The 23,981-nt window shown below is 46.8% G+C and overlaps 2 protein-coding genes across 6 annotated transcripts in view; both read left to right on the top strand.

The window, feature by feature from the left end:
- The first annotated feature begins 456 nt into the window (after positions 1 to 456).
- Positions 457 to 7,413, top strand: odf2a (outer dense fiber of sperm tails 2a). The gene is made up of 19 exons (XM_062413476.1): positions 457 to 568; positions 1,119 to 1,235; positions 1,445 to 1,558; positions 1,641 to 1,823; positions 2,008 to 2,189; positions 2,681 to 2,816; positions 3,002 to 3,121; positions 3,231 to 3,305; positions 3,507 to 3,578; positions 3,855 to 3,971; positions 4,133 to 4,318; positions 4,517 to 4,626; positions 5,050 to 5,185; positions 5,365 to 5,475; positions 5,571 to 5,834; positions 6,035 to 6,135; positions 6,224 to 6,386; positions 6,574 to 6,699; positions 6,785 to 7,413. Exons 1-19 carry the CDS (start codon positions 566 to 568, stop codon positions 6,953 to 6,955), a joined length of 2,487 nt encoding a protein of 828 aa, XP_062269460.1. The 5' UTR covers positions 457 to 565; the 3' UTR covers positions 6,956 to 7,413.
- A 410-nt stretch (positions 7,414 to 7,823) lies between these two features.
- The window catches only part of sptan1 (spectrin alpha, non-erythrocytic 1), a 25,539-nt gene continuing 9,381 nt past the window's right edge, over positions 7,824 to 23,981 (top strand). For 2 of the 5 annotated variants that reach the window (XM_062412966.1, XM_062412965.1), the window contains exons 1-28: positions 9,999 to 10,100; positions 14,248 to 14,487; positions 14,611 to 14,736; positions 15,181 to 15,321; positions 15,464 to 15,744; positions 15,832 to 15,976; positions 16,063 to 16,217; positions 16,363 to 16,498; positions 16,583 to 16,684; positions 16,791 to 16,928; positions 17,061 to 17,171; positions 17,291 to 17,368; positions 17,491 to 17,646; positions 17,730 to 17,934; positions 18,069 to 18,250; positions 18,354 to 18,597; positions 18,729 to 18,851; positions 18,943 to 19,160; positions 19,302 to 19,394; positions 19,678 to 19,812; positions 20,030 to 20,178; positions 20,399 to 20,455; positions 21,249 to 21,447; positions 21,614 to 21,718; positions 21,805 to 21,837; positions 21,936 to 21,971; positions 22,441 to 22,488; positions 23,839 to 23,930. In XM_062412966.1, the coding sequence (XP_062268950.1) occupies positions 14,251 to 14,487; positions 14,611 to 14,736; positions 15,181 to 15,321; positions 15,464 to 15,744; positions 15,832 to 15,976; positions 16,063 to 16,217; positions 16,363 to 16,498; positions 16,583 to 16,684; positions 16,791 to 16,928; positions 17,061 to 17,171; positions 17,291 to 17,368; positions 17,491 to 17,646; positions 17,730 to 17,934; positions 18,069 to 18,250; positions 18,354 to 18,597; positions 18,729 to 18,851; positions 18,943 to 19,160; positions 19,302 to 19,394; positions 19,678 to 19,812; positions 20,030 to 20,178; positions 20,399 to 20,455; positions 21,249 to 21,447; positions 21,614 to 21,718; positions 21,805 to 21,837; positions 21,936 to 21,971; positions 22,441 to 22,488; positions 23,839 to 23,930 (3,725 nt within the window). In that variant the 5' untranslated portion in view covers positions 9,999 to 10,100; positions 14,248 to 14,250. Of the gene's footprint in view, positions 7,907 to 9,998; positions 10,101 to 14,247; positions 14,488 to 14,610; positions 14,737 to 15,180; positions 15,322 to 15,463; positions 15,745 to 15,831; positions 15,977 to 16,062; positions 16,218 to 16,362; positions 16,499 to 16,582; positions 16,685 to 16,790; positions 16,929 to 17,060; positions 17,172 to 17,290; positions 17,369 to 17,490; positions 17,647 to 17,729; positions 17,935 to 18,068; positions 18,251 to 18,353; positions 18,598 to 18,728; positions 18,852 to 18,942; positions 19,161 to 19,301; positions 19,395 to 19,677; positions 19,813 to 20,029; positions 20,179 to 20,398; positions 20,456 to 21,248; positions 21,448 to 21,613; positions 21,719 to 21,804; positions 21,838 to 21,935; positions 21,972 to 22,440; positions 22,489 to 23,838; positions 23,931 to 23,981 lie in introns of those variants that run through there. The other 3 variants (XM_062412968.1, XM_062412967.1, XM_062412964.1) reach the window with 2 other exon arrangements.

Here is a 23,981-nt window from a genome sequence, read left to right as displayed (position 1 = left end):
GTTCAAGCTAGACAAATACGATCCAGGATTATAATTAGCTTTAATGAACCAACTTATTTTCATGTGTGTTCTGATTAATTTACACACAGACAAAATAAAAATTCTTCTGAAGAAGCACGTGGATACAAATAAGGACAACAGAGCTGAAATACATTATAAAACATCAGAGTAATGTCCATACACGTTGATTATAATATACGTGTACACGTTACACATTGACAGATTGTGAGCATGGACTTAGTGACAGTTGATGAAGCATGTGTAACAAATGAAGTTGATCTTTCAGAGCCTAGTGAACGAGTTGTGTGTTTTCCTGGTTTCCCTCAAACGCGTCTCCGCCTCCAGCCTGTTGTGTTCAGTGTGTTGCCAGGGAACCTTAAACCGTCGACTCTGGTCCAATCAGCGCTGGAGACACGTGTCAGGTGCTTTGAACTGACCAACCAGAGAGCACGGGTCCTCGCAGCCAGCTCTTTTCTACGTTAGGTCGCTGGAGTTTGTTCCGCATCAGAAGCTGCGCTGCTTATCAATATATTTATTATTAATAATCTATATTGGAGTTTCTCTTATGGTAAGAGTGACGTCTTGTAATTGAATTGCACAGACGCTGGTACGGCAGCTAGCACGGTTAGCCACCAAGCTAAAGCTAAAGTCCAGCTCTTGGTCACTTCGTGCTAAGCTACGCTGCACTTGTTGATATGTTTAAGGTTTAAACACATTTCTATAATGATGTGAAATCACTGCCGAATTCACATGTTACTCATTTCAAGAGCCTTCCGTGTAGACTGCAGTCCATAGTAGAGAATAGTTGTGTTAACCTTAATCAAGTAATCTAAATGAGTGATATTATAAATGGGATCAGTTTCTAATAGCCGTAAGATTTCGTTTTTAATCAATATATTACACATTATTCTGTTCGAAATAAAAGTAAAAGTTCATTATTACGATCTAATATGATAATCACTTGTTTTGATCCGTGTTTGACTTCGTAGCTGTGACACACTTGTCTTACAAAGATACTGCAGTAAATATGATGTAGAACAGAAAGTTGTGACATGAAATCAGTAAATCCTCGTGTTAACAAGTAATCTGTGAAATACTCATCTCTCTGTGTTCGACAGAGGAAAGCAACGAGGAACCGCTCCAGTTCTCCTCCTATTCACGTGCACGTCAACGAGGACACACCTGTCCACGTGCACGTGAAGGGTCACAGGACGCATGCTGCCAAACCCCCCCAGGTTAGACATTTATATGATTCATGTATACTTCCTTTTCAGTTAGTTGAAGATTTTGCTTCTTTGCTTTATTTCTTAATTTCTGATCAGCCTCTCAGACCCCCCCCCCCCCCCTCACTCATGGTGCACCTCTGATCTGATATGATTGAGTTATTATGCAGCATATGAAGACCTGACTTAACAAGATGCTGCGAACACACTGTGTTTTTAAGGGGAAGACCAAGCTGGAGAGAGGAAACCTCCGTCCCACAGCCACGGTCAAAACTCGAGTGCCATGGATTCCACCAGGAAAAGCCTCAACACGAGACGCCTCATACAAGTGGGAGGTGACTGGTCTTAAAGCCTCAGACTGGGAATGTGCTCAGCCAGTCAGGATGTCGGTGTAATGAAAGTGTCATTTGCACCCAGGGACCAACGCACCACCTTGAGATCACGCCACTGCTCGCCGAACCAGAGCCGGATCAGTCGCACTCTGCAATGCGATTGGCTGAGCTCACATCAGAGCAAGAGGAAGGGCTTCACGGACGAATCAGCCAGTATGAGAGGAAGATTGACAGCTTGATGACAGAAGTCAGCTCTCTGAAGAATAAGGTCAGTCTCTTCTCTTTCCTCAGCAACATTAAAATGAAGTCCCTTCTAGGTACATGTCTTGTCTTCTCTGTATGTCGCTGCAGACTTGCAGATTAGTCATGTCACAGTTTGTCTCACTCCAGTATCATGTTGTTTGTGAGTATGTCCACATGTACGTTTGCACATCTGTCACATATATGTGCAGGTGGAACTGCGGAAAAGAGAGCAGCTGCTGGAGCGCCGGTCGGAGCAGCTGAGCGTCTCCCAGCGGGTGATCGCCGAGCAGGAGGTGGAGCTGGCTGAGGTGACCAAGGAGCTGGAGGAGACTGAGCGGGAGAACACGCGGTTACGTCTGTCCATGGAAAAGTGGCTGGAGGAGAGCGACAGGCAAATATGAAACCCAACTTGGTTTTCTCTCTGACTTTCTGGGACGAAGCGTACAGATGATTTCACCTTCACAAATATTCTACCCATGATTCATTTGTCTGACCTGAAACTTTCTTGAAACTCTAACCCTGTAACCCTTTTTCATTTCCAGTTTACAGATTAGAGCTAAACATATTTCACTCTGGGAATTCTTAATGACCAACTCAGAAGCGAATAGTATGAATGTCTGGATGTCAGTCCTGACTCCTGGCACTCAGAGTCATGCTGGCTTTATTCTAGCCACGTTTTTTTGAAGTTATTTGATTCCTGGGACAGTCAAGGTAGAGATATAATCCAGGGTTGGGTTCTTTAGGATAATGAATCTGATCCTTCTCCAGTAGATACACCTTTTTCTCTGTGGCCTGAAGTCAGTTCAGATCTGAGACATTGTCTCCATAGATGACGAAGATGGTTTGTTTTGATTTGGATTATTGTCCCTGTCTGTCCCTCAGATTAGACCGGGACAACACGCAACAAGACAAAGACGCTCTGCTCCGAAAGCTGATGGAGGCTGAGGTGGACGGAGCCGCGGCAGCTAAACAAGTCTCAGCCCTGCGAGAGTCTGTTTTCAAAGTGTGTGGTTCTGGTGTGAGTATTAACTCAGTGTGTCCTGTGAGACCCAACATGCTAGTGCCATGGACGGAGTGCCAACAAGTTACAGGCTGCTTTGTCATCCAGGACAACCAGGAAGCCTGAAACGGTTTCTGTTCTTTTGGTAAACCTTTACAAACCTTGACTTGGCTCCGCTCTGTGTTTCCTGTGTGTCGGCACAGAGGCTGTCAGACTCTTCAGTCTTAGGTCGTCAGAAGGAGCTGCTGCTGCAGAAGCTGGAAACGTTTGAGGCCACAAACCGAACGCTGCGGCACCTTCTCAGAGAGCAGCACAGATCCCAGGTACTGAGTGCGACGCAAACACAGTGAACAGATAGTCTCAGATTCTACTTTCACTTGGAAAAGGAATGTTTGTAAAGTTAAACGTTGTTGGTTAAATGTCTTTGAACAGGTGGATTCGATGCGGCTGTCGGAGCAGAAGGATTCGTTACTGAAGAGACTCGCAGACACTGAGGCAGAAAATGCTGTGAGTTCAATATAAACCTGTAAAATCTACTTTATTTACAGGCTTTTATTTTCATGAACCTAAAGCTCATGTGTTCTCTTTGTTTTCTCTTCAACAAGCTAATACTCATCATGAGTTACACTGACAATCTTTTCACAACTTTTTTAATCTTCATGTATTTGTACGATATGAATAAAATCCAAACTCTTTTTCCTTTCAAAGTTTCTTGTGGTGAAACTTCAAGAGAGAGAAAAAGAAGTCGATCAACTGTCGAAACGTCTCGATATTGAGAAGGTACACGTAGTTTTTTCAGATTAGTCTGATTCACACAATATAAGTAGAAAATACATAAATGAAATGTGTGTCACACTTTTTATCACAAATTTAAACAATTCAAGATATTAACTGAAAAACTCCTTGAATCTTGAATCTTGCATCTGTTAAACAGCAGATCTGTCAATAACTGGGATTCAAGCAGAGCAGTATCTTAGTGATGCATCGTTTAGTTCAGCAGGTCAAAGCAGAATCCTCCTTCTCACTCATTATGTGTTCTGGAATTTGAAAATGCAGGAAAACACGAAGAGCACAGCTGATCTGTCCAAGAGTCTGGAGTCAACGAGAGCTCATCTACAGGGACAGCTCCGCAGCAAGGAGGCCGAGAACAACCGGCTCACTGTGCAGATGAAGGTCTGTGATGGGATCTACTCCTGGGTCCTTATTGATGGTTGTTTGTGGTTTTTTTATTGTTACTGCTCCTGGGTCATTGTTTGAACTCGTTTGTGATCACGTCCACTGCAGTCCGACCCCGTCACATAAACTCCCGCTGTGTTCCCTGGTTTCTTGTTCAGAACCTGGAGCGAGCGGGCGACCAGCAGAAGGCAGAGATGGAGCACCTGAAGGAGCAGCTGACGAGGCAGAAGGAGCAGGCCTGCACCGACCGAGAGGCCCTGAAACGAGCCACACGAGCCCAGAAGCAGCGAGCTGAGCGCGGAGAGGACGCCGCTGGCCAGCTGAGCAAGCAGCTGCTGGACACGGTAGGGCTGCGTCCCCGAGCACACACCCAAACTCTAGGATTAAAAGTCAGAGAGACAAGAAGCCTGACCCGTAAAGAATGGATCTGTGACATTGCAATATTTATATTAATAGCTTATATTTGAAGGAAGCTCCAAGCTCCATCTCTCCAGTCTGTTCCAGAAAGAGAAAAGAGAAAGTCTGGGTTTTATTTGTTACAGGAGAAGCAGGTGTCAGAAGCCCTGTCTGCAGCTGAGACCTGGCAGAGCCATCATGCCCAGGAGCTGAAAGACAAGAGCAAGCTGGAGATTGAACTGTCGCTGCTGAACAGGTTGGTTGTTCTCAGTCACAGCTGTAAACAGATGAGTCAGTCCTTATGAATCAGAGGACGGCGGAATTCAACTGTTGATATTGGCAAGAAGCAGAGGGGGGCAGTACATTCTGGAAGGTGGTCGGTACAGAGACTGCCAGGCTCCACACGTGTTGCTCTGTCTGGACCCTGCAGTGATTAACATGTTCAGTCAGATTGAACTCAACAGGTCGGTTCCCCCCCCCGCAAACCAAATGGCTTTCATATAGAAATCAATGGGAAGCAACTGCATCATTTTCTTGTCCTGAGTTGCTAACATGTTGAAAGCAAATGTCTGCTGTTTTCTCTCTTGAGAAATTAGTCTATTAATTAATTTATTATAAAATCTATTGCACATTTCACTAATTGAAAACATGTCATTTCTTCTGTTGTATGACGCAACAGTCGTATCATGGAACTGACGGAGCAGCTTCAGAGGTCAGAGGAGAAAGGTCGAGTGGAGAGAGAGGCTCTCCTGGATCGACTGCACGGACTGAACACCGAGAGCACCACCGCCCGACTGGAGAAGCAGACGCTCAAGGTGAGAAGCTCCCAACAGAACACGAGTGAAGATGTCAACATGTTTGTTCAGTGTGTGTGTTCTGGAGAAGGTCCTTCCTGTTCTAATAGACTTACTTTGACTCACATTACATTATGAGGTTGGACTTCCTGGTTAATTTACAGTAATAACCGATGACACATGATGTGACCCTGTGTCAGGCCACAGTGGCTGGGATGGAGGAGAAGCTGGCCTCCTGTCAGTCGGAGCTTCAGCAGGTCAAAGCTTCCATCAAGCAGTATGAAAGCCTGGTGGACAGCTACAAGATCCAGGTACACACAACCTACTGCACCACCAGGTCTGCAACAGCTTGAGTAACACAACTGTCTCAACACAGTATTTCCACCTGGGAACTGTCTCTCTGTAGGTGGGGAAAACGCGGGCTGAGGCAGATGAGTACTGCAGTCGGCTGGCTCGGGCGGAGCGGGAGGCCCAGGCCGTGCGGGTCAGGCTGGAGCAGGAGGTGGAGGAGGTGCGCAGGGAGCTGCTGGGACGGCTCACGGAGCTCGAGCCTCTTCCCGACACCTTACGCCAGACAGAGCTGCAGCTGCAGGAGGCTCAGGACCGGGGACGCAGCCAGGAGAGACGCAGCCTGGAGCTCAGCACGACCCTCACTGATCTGCGCATGAAGGTCATTATCTCATTCATGCAAAGTCAAGCTGGCATCAAACCATAAAGATTTGATTTCTGATTTAAAATGCTAGATCCGAAAATAATATTTGTGTCTGGACATTTTGTGTAGTGAGTGTTTCTCCTGTGCAGCAGCAGCAGGAGATTGTCGGAGTCATTCTTTGATCTGTAATTCAGTAAGTTAAGTTCGTGTCTCATCAGGTGGAGACTCAGGGAAGTCAGGTGGAGCTGTTCAGACAGAAGAACAAGGTTCTGCTGGAGGAGAACCGACAGCTGCAGCAGCGAGTGGAGACGTTTGAAAGGTCTGATGGATGTGATGCTTTGTCAATGCCTGAAAGTATCTGAACGATATGAGACCAGTAGACCGTCCTCTGGTTTGTCTCTTCGTAGGAAGCTGGAGGAGACTGACAGTCAGAACAGCGACCTGCTGGCGGTCATCACCAAACGAGAAGACGCCATCCACAACAACCAGCTCCGTCTGGAGGAGAAAACCAGGGAGTGCTCCCTGTTGAGCAGGAAGCTGGAGGAGGCTCTGGATGATGCTCGGCAGCAGGTCGGAACTTGTCAAACGCTTCTAAACACTGGTCAGAGATCGTGTTCAATGACATTTAGGAAAAGAGGCTGGATGTTTGTCTAAAGTGATATTCCCTCTGAGGCTTCTGCAGCTTGTGTGTGTAGAGATGAAGGTTCAGCTGTGGGTTATCTTCATCCACTGTTCACTGTGTTATATTTATATCCAGATGTCGGATTCCAGAGAACGTGTCACCACCAAGGAGCGCTCCACCCAGGCCAAGATGGTGGACCTGGAGACTCAACTCAGCAGAACCAGCTCAGAAATCAACCAGCTGCGACGGTCCAAAGAGGAGGTGAAGGCCTCCTTCAGCCCTGAATGAACATGGTGTGTGAATGAACCTTCAGCAGGTCTGTGACATGTGTGTTTATGATGCTCAGGTGGAGCGACGCTATCAGAGCCGACTGCAGGACATGACCGATCGTCTGGAGCAGTCGGACAGCACCAACCGAAGTCTGCAGAACTACGTCCAGTTCCTCAAAGCTTCATACGCCAACGTGTTTGGAGATGTGTCCCTCAGCAGATCCCTGCAGGCGCCCTCCCCCATCTGAAGGGCCGTCCCTCAGAGGAGCTCCACAGGGACTGAGGGAATTATGAGCAAACTCAGACTGAGATGAGTTCAGAACTGATCATGTTGGTATTTTCCTGAGACAACGTGAGTCCCGTCCCTCTCAGGGAAAGTGCCAGCAGAGACGACCATGAAGACCTTCCCTCGCCACATTTCAAATATTTACTGTGATTTAAAGATCAAACCTCAACAGTGAAGTATTTTCAGTTTCATTGACACTGATGTGTTTCTCTGGTCAGTTGAGCCGGTGCCTTGAAGCGTTTCAGGCTGAAGGTTTTATTTCTAATGCCAAAAGCTGCAGAACTTGTAAATTGTCTTCATGAAGCGCAGCCGAGCCTTAAAGGGTTAATAGATCTGTTACCACAACAAGCAGCTGTTCTGTGAGTTTTAAATGAACTGTTGATTTATTTTTCATTTGTATAAAAGTCTGACGTCAAACCAGCCGTGACACTTTGTGTTTGAACCTTTTTGATTGTTTGGAGCTGAAAACATTGGTGCTAACACAAGTGAGTTCACATCCTCACAGACACACAAGTGAGTTCACATCCTCACAGACACACAAGTGAGTTCACATCCTCACAGACACACAAGTGAGTTCACATCCTCACAGACACACAAGCAGTTTGATCATCAACATCTAATCACTGAATAAAGTGTCTCCACTGGAAGGGACTGCAGTGTGTGGAGCTGTTCGAATATTAAAGTGGTGAGTGCTCCCTGTTGTCTTGGCTGCGGTCTGTATGTGGCTCTAAACACGAGGAGAAGACGAAGCTGTTGATGGAACTTCGGCTGTTTCCGGAATGTGTCGGTCGTTTCCGTACAGCTGCAGAGTGACGTCAGAGAGAGAGAGAGAGAGAGAGAGAGCTCATCCTTCATCGTCGATCCTTCTGAACAGACACCAGCTCTTCGTCAGCTCTTAACTAAACCCACCGAGGTACGAATTATGAGTATTATATATAGAGAGTATATTACATATCATTATGCATTTTGTATATCGTGTTTTTCATTTTGAATTCAAGTATCTAGCCGTTAGCTCAGTTTGTCTTGTAGCTGCTGTGAATCCGTTAGCTTGCTGTTAGCTCCTGCATCGTTAGCCCGCTGTTAGCTCGCTGTTAGCTTCCCTTTAGATGGAATGCAAGTAGAATAGATGAAACCCAGCCACACAACGGGAGCTAGCACGAGCCGTTTAGCTTGTTAGCATGTTAAACGTATCGTCGTAACACAACATTCACACATAGCAGTGACATTAGCCTCCCTGCTAAATGACGTTAGCTTCCATTGACCTGCGATGGAACCAGTAGCATCTGGACCCAGTCCATCTATCAGATGTGATTGTGTTCCGCTGAGGAGACGTCCCTCACGTTGTGTTGTTGTGTGTTTTATATAGATGTGTTCACCTTAGCTAGCAGAGGTTTGTCATGAGCTGCTGTGTGTTAGCTCGCCCGGTCATTCACACGTTCATTCTGCCCAACCTCCCCAGTAACACCAGTAACACCAGTAACACCAAGCTAATGCGTGACTCAGCGCTGGCTTTGAATCCAGTGAAATGGATAATAATACAGTAATAACACAAAGTGATGGTGTTGTGTAGCCTGGCTGCAGGAGCTAGTGGGCCGCGGTGGAGAGAGGGAGCCGCCCAGTGCGGACCTTTGAACATGAGCCCCCCCCAGCTGGTCTCCTGTTACACTCCCACTGTTAACGTTAATAATTCACACTGTGTGCACCGTGCACACGCACCGAGCTGTGGATCCTCTGAGTCAGGACCACAGGGTTTTAAGGAGTGGTCCCAGTTCAGACCACTGCCTCGGGACAGCTGGTGTAGAGACGGCTGTGGACAGTAGAGACACATGTGTGTGACATCAGAAGACAATGTCCCCCACGGACCGGGTGTCCCAGGAAATGGGTTCGTCAGGAGGATGCCAAGTTCCTCACATTCCAACTGACCCTCGTCCAATCGGGAGAGGAATTCAGACCGAGCTGCAGAGACAGTGACGTCACACTGTGGGGGGGGGGGGGGGGGGCAAACATTTTTTTTTATCTAATCCTACAGATTGAATTGTGTCAATCCTTTTTCATCAGATCAAGTTTTAACCGTATAGCCCACATTCATAAATCACTATTTACTTTATAGGGCTTAACATCAAGTAATACATCCATAAAATATTAAGATGATTTTAGAGACCCATATATTGATTCCAGATAAAACCAGAAATATAAATATAGAAACAGCGAATAGGAGTGTAACACCCACATATTTCTATTCACCGAACTCGTCCTCATTATAACTACAGGTTGACAATGACCCAGTTTAAAACTAGGCCTCTGGTCCCAGTGCTGCCAGTTTAGAACCAGTGCTGTGATGACAGTGCAGCAGGTTAATGATGCCATGAACTACTTTGAGTGGAGGAATCCATCCGCTGCATATGTGCAGAGCATTAGCATAAGTATTAGCATTTAGCACTAGGAAACTGTTATTACACAATAATAACCAGATGTGCATTATGTTTATTTTCTTAATTGATGCATTGATCCATAAAGTTTCTTCCATCCAAAAGTCTATACAATCTATAGAATCGTTTTGGTGGATGTCAGCAGGCAGATGTTTGATTTCCACTTAGAGTCGAACCCACTTTCCCCCCCGCCCGGTCTCAGACGCTGTGTTGTGACCTTGCTGTGAAAGCTTCCTCTGACCACTTGCTGCTGATTGCTTCTTGCTCTCTGTGCGATCGATGTTGTGTTGTGTAGCCGGCCCACACAGACTCACAACATGTCCAGCTTTACTAAACCCAGGCTCAAGGTAACAACCACGGTTGTGTTGCTGCTGTGTGCCTCTGTGTGTGTTTGTGTGACGTTGTCTTTTGGATTGAAAGAAGATTCTAGAGAATGAAGGCTGCTGGTGTTTTGCTGAGTAAAGGGATGGGAGCTGGAGGGAGGGGTCACAGACAGACGCATGGGCTGGGCTTCATCTTCTCTCTTTGGTTCAGCGTAGTCACTGCAGGTGCACTGCGTCTGGATCTGCTTCTGGAGAGGAGACCTCAGTGACTCTCCGTTTCAGGAGAGTACACAGACGTCCTCACATCAGCCACAACACCAGAGAACCTGAGGCTGCGACTTGAAGCAGCTCCTGCGTATGGTTTGGTTTTGCATTGAACTGTAACGTGGTTATTCATTAATTTGAATGTCACAGGGACTTTGGTCAGATCTGAACTGTGCATGTGCTTCAGTGATGGACATTCAGGATTTTACTGCATGTTGTGTGTGTGTGATATCGTTTGCATGAAAGTAAAGTGTGGTTTCATCTTGTGATGCAGTAGACGAAGGTATCTTAAGTAGATGCATTTGAAAATGTGCCTTCGTGGTCAGAAAACATTGAAACACGTTGACATCGGAGGCCAGCACTGTTATTAATGCTGTTCTTACTGTGGATTCTATTGAAATGTGATATTGACTTTATGTTTGCGAACTCAGTTGCTAAAGACCATAAACTGCTGAGTCACTGTGCTGCGTGCTCTAAATTCCTGATTGGCTTCTAACAACGATGTGATCTTATGCATCACCTGACTGCTGCTGGGACTCTAGAGGAGTTGCTCATGCATTTCACATCAGATTAATCTTTAATGACAACATGACTGAGGTCGGGCATATTTGTTTTCACTGGCTGAGCTCAACTCAAGCTTCGGAACCATGTTCCTTCCAATTCGTTCTTCATCCTCCTCCTCTCCGTCAGGAAATAGACTTTCCTTGTCTCGTGAGACTCGCCCATTTCCTGCCAATTCCTCCAGCTTCCATCCGCCCAGTATGGCGTCAGTATGACCCCTATTCATAACAGATGGTCCACCATTGTAACTAAGTGACCTCACCCACTGTGATGAAAACAGAGGACATGGAGAATAACCGTGAAATCTGTGAACCTCCTGAAAAGATGAAGCCGTCTCTGGGGCTGAGTGTCGGGTGCAGGACGGTTCTGTTCTGGACCAACAAGCTCTGGTTTCCAGTGAGGTTCTGTGTGGAGCAGGATTTAGATCCGTCCTCACTAACATCACAACCTGCTTTGCTGTGAGGAGCCGGAGCAGCAGTTTGTTGTTCACCGGACGATGTGAGAGGTTAGATTTAGTTTTGACCAGGAAGTCAATTATCCAGGAGATTCCTGTCGTCTGTGGATAATCATTTTAATGGAGTGAATCTATAACCATCCACTGATGTGTGTTATCTCCTCTCAGCACTTAGGCCTCATCCACACTACTCCAGAGTTTTCAATTTTGGAAGAAGAACTGTAGCTTAGAACTGTTCTTAGTAAATGTACTTTGAAATCTTATGTTAACAATAACTACATATTGTACCTAGTGTGATGATATGTTCTTCTAATCCCTGGTTGTGTGTTTGTGTGTGTGTGTGTTGTTCTGCTGATTAACAGCAGGACACGCCTCACTGACACATTCCACCGCTCATCAGCAGCCTCAGTGTTTCTCAAACTGGACGTGTTCTCCAGGAACCAGCAGACCCTCAGGGACACATGTGAAACTGAGGTTTGAGCTGTTTCAGTTCCAACACAGACAGCACCAGTGTCTCTTTATGAAGAACAGACATATCTTAGCTGTAGTTTCTCAACAGCTGCCTTTTCCGGCATTATTTCCTAACAGAAAGATTTCAGCAGCGGCAGTTTGTTGCAGTTTCTCTTTCTGTGCCTGTGGATCGTTGGTCTTAAGAAGGAGTAAGAGTTCTATGAGCATCCATCCGTGTGATGCAGCCTGTCAGGCCTGCTGGTGTGGGAGTGTGTGGGTGTTTGTGAGAGCGAGAGCACGAACCCTGTCGAGGCAGCTGTGAGCTGCAGAGAGGGAAAGCTGTTATCTGCTGCTACAAGAAGCAGGAAGTGTTATCAGCCGTTACCGTGCTGTGTGAGTGCTCTGGTTATTTCAGGCTGGAACCCTTCTGATGGAACGTTGTGCAGCTCTTAGCAGACAGGATCTTACACCGAGGTCAATACAGAGCTGATCATTCATTCTGTTGTTTAGTGTTCGTGTCACTTTTAACACGTCACCTCATGAAAGTCATTTTCAAGTTGATAAGAAGTTACGTGACTGAACATTTAATGTGTTTCTGCAGTTTTCTAATTCACAGCAGGTCAATCAGCTGTGACTTGTGTTGATGTCACTTTGTGTGCAAAGGTTCTGAATTTAAATCCTCAGGCAGAACAACCGTGACAAAGATTTACAACTGAGATAAACTGAGAGTAAATAGATGTTGTTCACCAACAGACGCCTCATCAGCTGATTCATGTTAAACTGACCAGCCAGCACCAGCACTTTGTTATTTAAATGACAACAGTGATGCTGTGTACACACACAAACACACAAACACACACACATCATGGTGCACATCAGCAGAAGCATCACATGACTCTAGAACACTTCTGTGCCTGTTCCTAGTTTCATAGTGTGTGTCTGTGATGTGTGTGTGTCAGTTAACTTTGTGTGTTTTACTGCACATCAGTGCAGAATCAGGCTGAGGTCATTAAATCCCTGAGATGATTTAAGCTCTGGAAACGGGGCGTGTTTTCAGATGGGGGGGGGGGGGGTGCTGGCAGACGTTTTCCAGGCCATGTAGTGAGTCGACTGTCCTAATCTTCTTACAGTATACACAGTGAGACTGTGTTGTGTGTTTGTACATGTGTGTGTGTCTGTGAAGGTAATGACACCCCCTGGGACCAGGGCTCATCTGTTCACCCCACTAATCCTCCCATTGAGCAGAGACATGGACCAGGAGACGCTTTCACGTCCACCGCTTATTGTCTCCCTGTCTGCAGCATCAACAAAAAGCCTCTACACACACAGACACACACAGACACACACCCCTGCACTCAGCGCGGCCGTCAGTTATTGTGCTTCGGGTCTCGTTGACCTTGGTTTGTTTCGATGGATCAATATCTGCGTCTGTTCCTCTTTGTCGTCTAATGGGCGGAGTCTGATACATAAACAGAAAAGATTCAGATTTGTTCTGTTGTTAGATGCTTTTAAATCCCTCTTCCTCCCAAAACTAAATATATATATCTATATCTATAAAACTAAATATATATATCTATATATTTAGTTTATATATATATATATATAGTTTAATGTATATTTGTATGTAGCGAGAGAGGTGTCATATTTTACAGTTTAAACAAATTTTGTTGTAAATAACTATAAATAATAAGAAAACATTACAAATAAAGTAAAACAAACATATAGAACTTTAATTAAGAACATTACCTTTTATGTAAAATATAAACCTAGATATTGTATATCCCATCTTTTCTACATTATCTGTCTGGCTCAAATTATTCATCGTTTGCTGGTTAAAACAACCAGATGGTTATTAGTTCTGTTCTAATAACTCGTATCGCTCTGCCCTGGTGAGCTCATTGTGTGACTGGTAGAAGCAGTGAGTTACTGGTGGTTCACCAGTGGTTCACCAGTGTTTCCAGCAGACTTTCCCCTCAGCGTGAGGCGACACTGGGTCCAGAGCCTGAGTGCACACACAGGCTGACTGCAGCAGTCTCATTGTGTTGGAAGCCTGGTTACTGTTAGCATGCGTGTGGAATTTCCGTCCCCACCCCCGTTTGGTATTTTCCTCTTTCAGCTGCTGGCCCCTCTGGTGCCCAGTGTGGGACCGGATGGGGTCGGGGGGGACAAACGGGCTGACCGGTTCTATCCTGCTTCAGAGTTTAAAGCCAAGTTTGTGTCAAGACTTACGTTACACAATCTCCTTTTTGTTTCTACTGAATTTAACTTCTAAATTAAATTCTTAATGAGAAACAGACAATTCAAACCATTTGTGTTTGTAACAGGAAAAAAAATCTATTCATTTAATTGATTTAAGTTTTACTCTTGAGATGATGTCATTACATTTAATAACGTGCGGTGAAAAACGTGTTGATAACACAAGGGGGCGGCAGAGAGTCGGGAGAGGAGCAGAGAAAATGTTCATATCACAAAAACTCAAAAATGTTCTTAGTTGAAATAGTTTGAATCATTAAGTTCAATGATTATATTAAGAAATATTGATGAACAAACACAATTTCAGCATTTCGATCATTTATCATGGTTCATTGTGTTAAACAAAGTTTTACAGATTTTAGAGAAATTAAGCACTTCCAGAAAAGACATCATAGGAAGTGAAAAACCAACATAGACGCATTGAATGTGTCAGAGCTTGAAGAGTTCAGCTCCTATGATGTAATCTGTTGATGTGATGTGTGTTCAGATCTCACTAATACATTTAATGTTGTGTTTTCAGAAGATGGACACCGCAGGGGCCAAAGTGCTGGAGACAGCCGAGGACATCCAGGAGCGCCGGCAGCAGGTGCTCGACCGCTACCGTCGCTTCAAGGATTTGTCGATCACGCGCCGGGCGAAGCTGGAGGACTCGTACAGCTTCCAGTTTTTCCGGCGCGACGCAGACGAGTTGGAGAAGTGGATCCAGGAGAAGCTGCAGATCGCCTCCGATGAGAACTACAAGGACCCGTCCAACCTGCAGGTCTGTGCGCCTGGTTTCTAATGACTCCCTGTGGTGACGTCTGTCATGCTGTTGACTCAAAGACCGACTCGACTGCTCTCTCAGGTTGATGAGGTTTATTCATGTGGTCATCTTCTTCTTCAGGGGAAGCTGCAGAAGCATCAGGCGTTCGAAGCTGAAGTTCAGGCCAACGCCGGAGCCATCGTCAAACTGGACGAGACTGGAAACCGGATGATCACAGAGGGACACTTCGCCTCTGAGATCATTCGAGTAAGACTGATTGTGTACAGTAACATTGTGTGTGTCCATGGTGCACTGGACAGTTGTTCTGCTTCATTAAGGAGGAAACACAACCTCAGAGGTGATTAGACAGCAGAACGTTCTGTCCACTGTTAACTCTGCATCTGGTTCAGTCCTACACGCCTTACCGGACTCAACAGAGACCCATAGTCTCAAGTTTCAATATGGCTGAGTACATTCTAGTAGGTGTTGATCTGCTGTGACTCTGTGTGACACTGTGTGCTGTGGGGATTCCTTCCAGATCATCTCTTCTGTCCTAGTTTTATACATTTATAAACCCTTCATACACTTTCTAATTAAATACAGAGGAAAACTTTTGCTAATGGATTTTGGTGAAACCTTTTTCATTTCCAAAACCTTCCTTCCCTATTTCTACTAACTTAAACCCCTGTGGGCCTCTGCTGTGTGCTGTAGACTCGTCTGGAGGAGCTGCATCGTCTGTGGGACCTGCTGCTGCAGAGGACCAAGGAGAAGGGCACACGTCTGCTCCAGGCCCAGAAACTGGTCCAGTACCTGCGTGAGTGCGAGGATGCCCTGGACTGGATCAGTGATAAGGTCAGATTCAGCAGTAACTAGTCCAGAAAACTAAACAATTCATTATTAACAAGCTATTTTTATAGCTTCTAGGGACACAAAACCACAGAAGCTTGTGTGAAAGCACTCTGATGACATCCTGAATGTTTTCTTCCACCTGAAGGAGACCATGGCCACCTCCGAGGAGCTGGGCCAGGACCTGGAGCACGTGGAGCTCCTGCAGAAGAAGTTTGAGGAGTTCCAGACCGACCTGGCGGCTCACGAGGAGCGTGTGAACGAGGTGAACCAGCTGGCAGCCAAGCTGATCCAGGAGAGTCACCCCGAGAACGAGCTCATCGTGCGTAAGCAGGACGAGGTGAACGCGGCCTGGCAGCGCCTGAAGGGTCTGGCCCAGCAGAGGCAGGGGAAGCTGTTCGGGGCTGCTGAGGTGCAGCGCTTCAACAGGTGAACATCAGAGGAACACGTGCACGGCTTTGACAGTGTGTCTGTGTGATGACGCTCATAGAATGTGTGGTTTCATCCTGACAACAGGGATGTGGATGAGACCATCAGCTGGATCAAGGAGAAGGAGCAGCTGATGGCCTCTGATGATTTCGGTCGTGACCTGGCCAGTGTGCAGGCGCTGCTGCGCAAACACGAGGGTCTGGAGAGAGACCTGGCTGCTCTGGAGGATAAAGTACGCCCTGTGCTGCTCTACAGAAAGTCAACACAAACACAACTAAAACATAATGTTCTAATCTCGTCTACTGCTCCTTCAACCAGGTCAACACTCTGGGCGGTGATGCAGAGCGCCTGCAGCAGACACATCCACAGAACGCCTCCCAGATCCACCTGAAGAAGGACGAACTCGTCACCAACTGGGAACAGATTCGCACTCTGGCTGCCGAGCGCCACGCCCGCCTCAACGACTCGTACAGGTGCAGTGGTCGATGCGTTTATGTCCCAGAATGCTTAGAAACATGAGCGCTACACGTCCACAGGCAGGTGTGAGCTCAGTGATGGTGTCCTGTGAGCGTCACAGACATCTGCTCACCCCGGCCCTCTTGTGACCTTGTCCCTCAGGCTGCAGCGTTTCACAGCTGACTTCAGGGATCTGACCAGCTGGGTGACGGAGATGAAGGCCCTGATCAATGCTGACGAACTGGCCAATGACGTGGCTGGAGCCGAGGCTCTGCTGGACCGCCACCAGGAGCATAAGGTAACGTGTTGCATCAAAAAGTAGATTTCACACTCAATTAGGAAGTTTCATCCGTTTCAAGTGTGGTTCTCTGTTGTTGTTCAGGGAGAGATTGATGCTCACGAGGACAGTTTCAGAGCCACTGATGAAGAGGGTCAAGCTTTACTGAACACGAGCCACTACGCTTCTGAGGAGGTCAAGGAAAAGGTACATGGAGATCATACTTCCTCGGTTCGGTCTGGTGTTATGGCCCTGTGTCTCCAGAGGCTCATTAGCTTGTATAAAACTGCTTGTTGTGTTGTTTTGTGTGTAGCTGGGCGTCCTCACTGAGGAGAAGGAGTCTCTGCTGGAGCTGTGGGAGGTTCGCAGGCAGCAGTATGAGCAGTGCATGGACCTGCAGCTCTTCTACAGGGACACGGAGCAAGTTGACAACTGGATGAGTAAACAAGAGGTAACCAAGTTCAAATTCAATGTACCAGAAGAACAAAAGGGATATTCTGTCCTAATGGGTTCAAACATGTCTTCAGGACAGAATAAGTCTGGCGCATGAATGTGATTTTAATGTACTGTTTACATTGTGCAGGCGTTCCTCCTGAACGAGGACCTGGGTGACTCTCTGGACAGTGTGGAGGCCCTGCTGAAGAAACACGAGGACTTTGAGAAGTCTCTGAGTGCCCAGGAGGAGAAGATCACTGTACGTTACATGAACTTTGTCCACTTCCCGAGTTTTAAAGCAACAATATCATTCTTACTTCATTGTCTACACTTGTGCTGTTATGAAACAGAATTCACTCTGTGTGTACTTGCCTCCAGGCCCTGGATGAGTTTGCTACCAAACTGATCCAGAACGATCACTACGCCAAAGAAGACGTGGCCACCCGTAGAGATGCTGTAAGTAAAACTTTCAGCTTGTCTAACTTAAATTGAACGATGAATCATGAGCAGCTTTTAGTAATTCCTCTTGATGCGAACACAAAAATCTAAAAGTCTTCTCCCACTGTTCACATCTTCAGCTGCTCAGCCGTCGTAACGCGTTGCATGAGCGGGCTCAGTCCCGCCGAGCCGCCCTGGAGGACTCGTTCCACCTGCAGCAGTTCTTCAGGGACTCTGACGAGCTCAAGAGCTGGATCAACGAGAAGATGAAGACGGCCACTGATGAGTCTTACAAGGTGATTTATCAGAGAGCTGGATATTGCGGTGTGTGTATTGAAATAAGTGTTATGCTCCAACCTTTCTGCTCTCTGGACCACAGGACCCCTCCAACCTGCAGGGCAAGGTGCAGAAACACCAGGCGTTTGAAGCTGAGCTGTCGGCCAACCAGAGCCGCATCGATGCTCTGCAGAAGAGCGGCCAGGAGCTGCTGGACGGGAAACACTACGCCTCCACGGAGGTGGATGGACGCATGGAGGAGGTCAGCTCCCAGTGGAAGAAACTGCTGGAAGCTACTGAACTCAAAGGTAAGAGGAAAACAATAACCCTGCATTAAAAATGATTATTATTAATATTATGTAAGAGACTTAGAATGGTTAATTCCTCATAAAGAATCCTACAGAGGACTGAGCTGTGTTTATGTGAATTGTTTGTGATGTAGGCATCAAGCTCCGCGAGGCCAACCAGCAGCAGCAGTTCAACAGGAACGTGGAGGACATCGAGCTGTGGTTGTACGAGGTCGAAGGTCACCTGGCTTCAGACGACTACGGCAAAGACCTGACGAGTGTCCAGAACCTGCAGAAGAAACATGCTCTGCTGGAGGCCGACGTGGCCGCTCACCAGGTGCGAGGCTGTTCACTCAGGAGGGATATGATCGATAACTGTGTTTTTATCTATGGAGCCTTATGAATGTTTCTATAAATGATTGTGTGAATGTCTTTCTTAGGATCGTATCGACGGCATAACGATTCAGGCTCGGCAGTTCCAAGAGGCGGGACATTTTGATGCTGAAAACATCCGTAAGAAGCAGGAGGCGTTGGTTGCTCGTTATGAAGCTCTGCGTGAGCCCATGGGCGCACGCAAGCAGAAACTGTCCGACTCGCTCCGGCTGCAGCAGCTGTTCAGAGACATGGAGGATGAAGAGACTTGGATCCGTGAGAAAGAGCCGATCGCTGCCTCCACTAACCGAGGTAACGTCATCCCCATCCGGAGAATCCACACATCACAGTCAAGTCCATAGTCTCAGAAATAAGAAGTGAAGTGGATGCTGTAGTTTCATCTTCATGTTTCAGATGATTGATAGAGTTGTGTGTTTCCACAGGCAAGGACCTGATTGGTGTCCAGAACCTGCTGAAGAAGCACCAGGCCCTGCAGGCTGAGATCACCGGTCATGAGCCTCGCATCAAGGCTGTCACCCAGAAAGGAGAGGCCATGGTGGAGGAAGGTAATCATTTCAAATCAAAGCCTTGCTGTCTATCGTCTCTGACATGGTGAACATGTTTTTAAGAGATGTTGTCCCCTGACCCGGTTCCCAGGACACTTTGCTGGTGAGGAAGTGAAAGTGAAGCTGACTGAGCTTCATGGACGCTGGGACACGCTGAAGGCCAAAGCGTCCCAGAGGAGACAGGACCTGGAGGACTCTCTGCAGGCTCAGCAATACTTTGCAGACGCCAATGAGGCCGAGTCCTGGATGAGGGAGAAGGAGCCGATCGTGGCGAGTCCAGACTACGGAAAGGACGAGGACTCTGCTGAGGTATGTGCAGGGAGGAGGTGTGGTTTCTCTCCTGAATCGGGATCTAACAGAACGTTTCTGACCTTCTCTGCAGTTTCCAGTTTCAGCTCCATTTATTTCATGGTTCTATCCCAGTCGTGCTAAACACTTTGTTTTCCACAGGCTCTGCTGAAGAAGCACGAGGCTCTGATGTCGGACCTGAGCGCCTACGGCAGCAGCATCCACGGTCTGAAGGAGCAGGCCACGTCCTGCAGGGTGAGAGCCTGTCCTCGCTCATACCTCATTCACACCCCCGCAGCTCAGGGAGGAGCTGCTGCTGCTCAACAAAGCTTCAGGCTTCAGACACACAGATTCGTTTTCATTTAAAATCTTAACAGATCTCTGTCCACACAAGCCCCCACACTGATCAGTCATTAAAGCATAGTCGGGAGGAGATCTTTGAACACCGGACTACTGGGGAATTTGTTTCTAATAATCAAAGTTAGTTTTTTAGAAGACAAATCCGTGACACAGATTATTGGTCTGTTTTAATAAACAGCAACAAGTGGCGCCGACTGATGACGAGACCGGGAAGGAGCTGGTCCTCGCTCTGTACGACTACCAGGAGAAGAGCCCCCGTGAGGTCACCATGAAGAAAGGAGACATCCTGACGCTGCTCAACTCAACCAACAAGGTCAGTGCGACTGCTGCACGAGACAAATAGTTCCTCAGAGATGATGCATGTGGAGACACACCGGGAGAAAGTAGCTCGTCCAGGGCAGCAGCTTCAGTGGAATGAGATGGTTCAGGCTTCTCACACAACACATGTGAGGGGTCCTGGGACTGGTTGATGAACTGGACATGCCTCACCTGTGTCAGCTGGTCACATGTTCCTCTCCTGGTTGCTGCAGGACTGGTGGAAGGTGGAGGTGAACGACCGTCAGGGTTTCGTTCCTGCTGCGTACGTGAAGAAGCTGGACCCCACTCAGTCGTCCTCCAGGGAAAACCTGCTGGACGACCACGGCAGCATCGCACTGCGACAGGACCAGATAGACAACCAGTAAGAAACCCACATCACAACCTGCACAGTGTCGCCCACTAACTCGTCTCTCACTGTTTCTCAGTCTTCTTAACCTCTTTACCTTCAGTAGATGTCTTCTGCTCAGTTTTTGCACTAACGCCCGTCCCCTGGGCTCTTTCTGTCTCTCCCCTGCTGTCCTCTCGCTCTGTGTGATCTCTTAATCTGGCCTCGCTGTGTGTTCACGCTTGACACTGAGCAGGCTTGTCACCAAGGAGGCCTGCAGCGTGTCTGTGCGCATGAAGCAGGTGGAAGAGCTGTGAGTAGGAACCAGCGTCCCTCAGCGTGTTCTTGTGATCATGATACTGTCCTCAGCAGTTTGACCCCCCCCCCCCCCGAACACCCTCATGTCGTGACACTGTGTGTACGTCACCCTCATCTTCTATCAGCTCATTGATAGAAGTTCCTCCGACGCCAACCTCTCATCCCAGACTGCTCATGGATGTTCATCTCTCCGTTTCCTTTCTGTTCTCAATCAAAACCCATCAGCAGTTATGTTCTGCACAACATGGGCTTTGATTCATACTTGTATTAGTTACATTAACCCATTAAGACCTAAGGTGCCGTTATAGTTGTCAGCCATTTTACAGCTTAAACATTTGGCTTTAAATGTCAATCATCGTCTTTTCCCTAAAGTTTATGAACAACGAAAAAAACATAAAGCGGCAACTAGCTGAGATCCTCCTCTAACATGTCAGTCACAACTGAGTCCAGGTCAGCAGCTCATCTGGGTCTGAATCTGCTTCATAATTATTTTTTCATTGTGGTTTTCATCGATGAAACTGTGAATATCATTGAAAAGCATTTCATCAGTGACGTGTCTTGAAATGGACGACATACAAAGCACGCACACTTCTCATCCGGCTCTGGGAGAAGCACACAGACCTCACACAGGTCTTAAAGGTGTATACACCCGTGTGTTGCATCCGGTCTTAATGGGTTAAATCCAGAACACCAGGTCCCAGGTCCGCTTCTTTTTATCTACATCACTGATCCCACCGGGACTTTAGAACCTTCCTGATTGAATTCCCTGTTGTCTCTTGGATTTAAAGGTACGGCACTCTGCTGGAGCTGGGAGAGAAACGTAAAGACATGTTGGAGAAGAGCTGCAAGAAGTTCATGTTGTTCCGCGAGGCCAACGAGCTCCAGCAGTGGATCAACGAGAAGGAGAGCGCCCTCACCAACGAGGAGGTCGGCTCGGACCTGGAGCAGGTCGAGGTCCTGCAGAAGAAGTTTGACGACTTCCAGAAGGTGACGCCCTCACTTCACAACTCTACTTCTTCTACAGTCGTACATGTCTTGAGCACAAAAGTCTATTTCTGCTTGTTCTTCCTGATCAATCGGTTGAATTGTTTGAATAATGTCATTTGTTCTGAATCCCGTCTCAGACCGAGTGTGTGTTGACTTGTGTTTGCAGGACCTGAAGGCCAACGAGTCTCGTCTGAGGGACATCAACAAAGTTGCGTCTGAGCTGGAGTCTGAAGGCCTCATGGCGGAGGAGGTGCCCATGATGCAGGCTCAGGTGAGCTCTCCACCTGGATCCCCTGGTTGAGCCGTCCTCCATGTTTGACTTGTTGATTCATGGAGATCCTTTTTTCTCATTTGCAGCAACAAGAGATGCTCGGTTCTGCTCCCGGCAAGGTAGTCATCCCTTCTGCAGCTCTCATGCTCGTTGCCTGATATTTAAGAAGCAGCAGTGAAATGTTCCTGACTCACGTCGTGTGTTGTTTCTTCAACAGGATGAAGCTGATTCCAAGACTGCGTCTCCCTGGAAGGTAGAAGACGTCTCTGACTGTTTAAAATACATTCATTCATCAGTTTGATCATTTTAGACAAAATGCTTTGACTGCACAGATTTGAGATTTGATCCAAGAACTGTGCATGAATGTTGATGTTTGATATCGAAGCATCACTTCTACTGCAGTCGTGTCCAAGCAGACATGTTCTCTGCATGAGGCTTGATGTTCCATGTCCTCGTTGAATGTGATTGAACATTGACGAGACAACGAAGACGCCTGTGAGCTACTGAGACTTGACTCATTCAAAGAACTGTCTCCAGATGTCTCAATCGCGGACCTGGTTGGCTTCATGGGTTCTGTGTTAGCCGTGGTTGCTGTGTTTACTGTTCCCTGATTGGCTGTCACGTCTCTGGAGAAGATGAAACCTGGGAGTTTCACTACCCTCCTGACTGCTGTGGTGTTTTTCTGTTTTTGTCCTCCTCCTTTCTGACGTGTTTGACTGTAGAATATACGCTTGGCTGTTCAAACAACGGCTAACTTTAATACTATCAAGGTAAGATGAACTAGCCCCCCCCCCCCCCCCCACCCCCCTGTTTCTGTGTCCGGCATCATGATGAGACAACTAACCCCGTCGTTGTCCTGGTTTCTTTTGGGGGTCACATGCTCCCCCTCCTCCTGTGCCTGTCTCCAGTAGTCCGTGTCCAGACTCCGTGTTCGTCCTGTGACCGTCCCTCCTAGAGTCTCATGTAGTTTGAATGATGGACATAAAGCCTGCGTTATGTCTTCTGCATCTCCAAAGAGATGTGGGCCTTTTGCTCGTTTTGTCTTTGTGCAATGTTCAGGGCTGGATTCAAAGAAAAAGATCTTCCGATTAATCAGGATTTTTTATTTGAATGATCCGATTTATCGATCTTCAAAATCCAAACGTTGATCTTTGAATTGCCGTAGACGTGAAGCTCAACACCAGAGCTCGTCTGTCCATCAGCAACATTACTCAAGAAGTAGTTGACTGATTTAATGATATTTTATGCAGGTTTGAAAAACCCAGATAAATATGAATCCAGGAGTTTCTTATCTCTTCCTTTCCCATGACGAGATGGGAGATGGTCTTGGTGGAGGGACGTACTCTCCGAGCACCATTTCATTTATCAGAAGTTTTATTTGAACAATTCTAAGAAGCTTAAGATTAGTATTTATCTGATAGAACCGAATCCCCGAGATTTGAAATAAATTAAATTAATCAATATTGGATTTTGAGAATAGAAATCGAATCAATCGGGAGATCTGTGTTGGTTTCCAGCCGTCGTATGATTTTTATCAAACTTCTGTTCCTGTGCACGTTCCCTTCATCTGCCTGTTTGTGTCACCACCGTCTGTGACCATCAAACGCACATCAAGCACAAACTATACACATGAACACACACTGTGTCTGCAGCTTTGTGTTAAATTGAATGTTTTATCTGACATTTCTCACCTCACTTTAAAATGTGATCACTAAGTTTAAGCACATCTATAATCTTCACCACTTCAAATGGACATATTATGCTCTTTTAATTTGCAGTCATATATAATGTCACAACGTCAGATCCATAATAAACATGTTTAGAATTATTATGATATAAATGTGAGAGCAAATCTCCGATTGGACATTTAATGTCCTCCAGTGTTTAAATGGAAGTGTCGATAGTTAGAATCTGAACGTTTTCCACCTCAGTCGCCATTTTAGCTTTCATATACAGATTATAATTGAAAAATGTAATCCACCATATATTTATATACTGTAAAGTACCATTTATTAGATTTAGTGCTGTACAGTCACATCCTCGTGGATCATTCAGACGAGCTCATGCTCCTCTGAGGAAGCGTCAGCTGCTGGTTCTGATGTGAAGTCTCTTCTGTCCAGGAGCTGAACAACCACTGGCGCTCGCTGCAGCAGCTGGCGGAGGAGAGGAGCAACATGCTGGGCAGTGCACACGAGGTGCAGAGGTTCCACAGGTGTGAGCACGACGAGGAAACACAGCGACCATCGGTGACATCAGCAGCAGG

This window comes from Platichthys flesus, chromosome 19 (genome assembly GCF_949316205.1).
Source record: "Platichthys flesus chromosome 19, fPlaFle2.1, whole genome shotgun sequence".
NCBI lineage: Eukaryota > Metazoa > Chordata > Actinopteri > Pleuronectiformes > Pleuronectidae > Platichthys > Platichthys flesus.
This window is presented reverse-complemented; position numbering and strand designations above follow the sequence as displayed.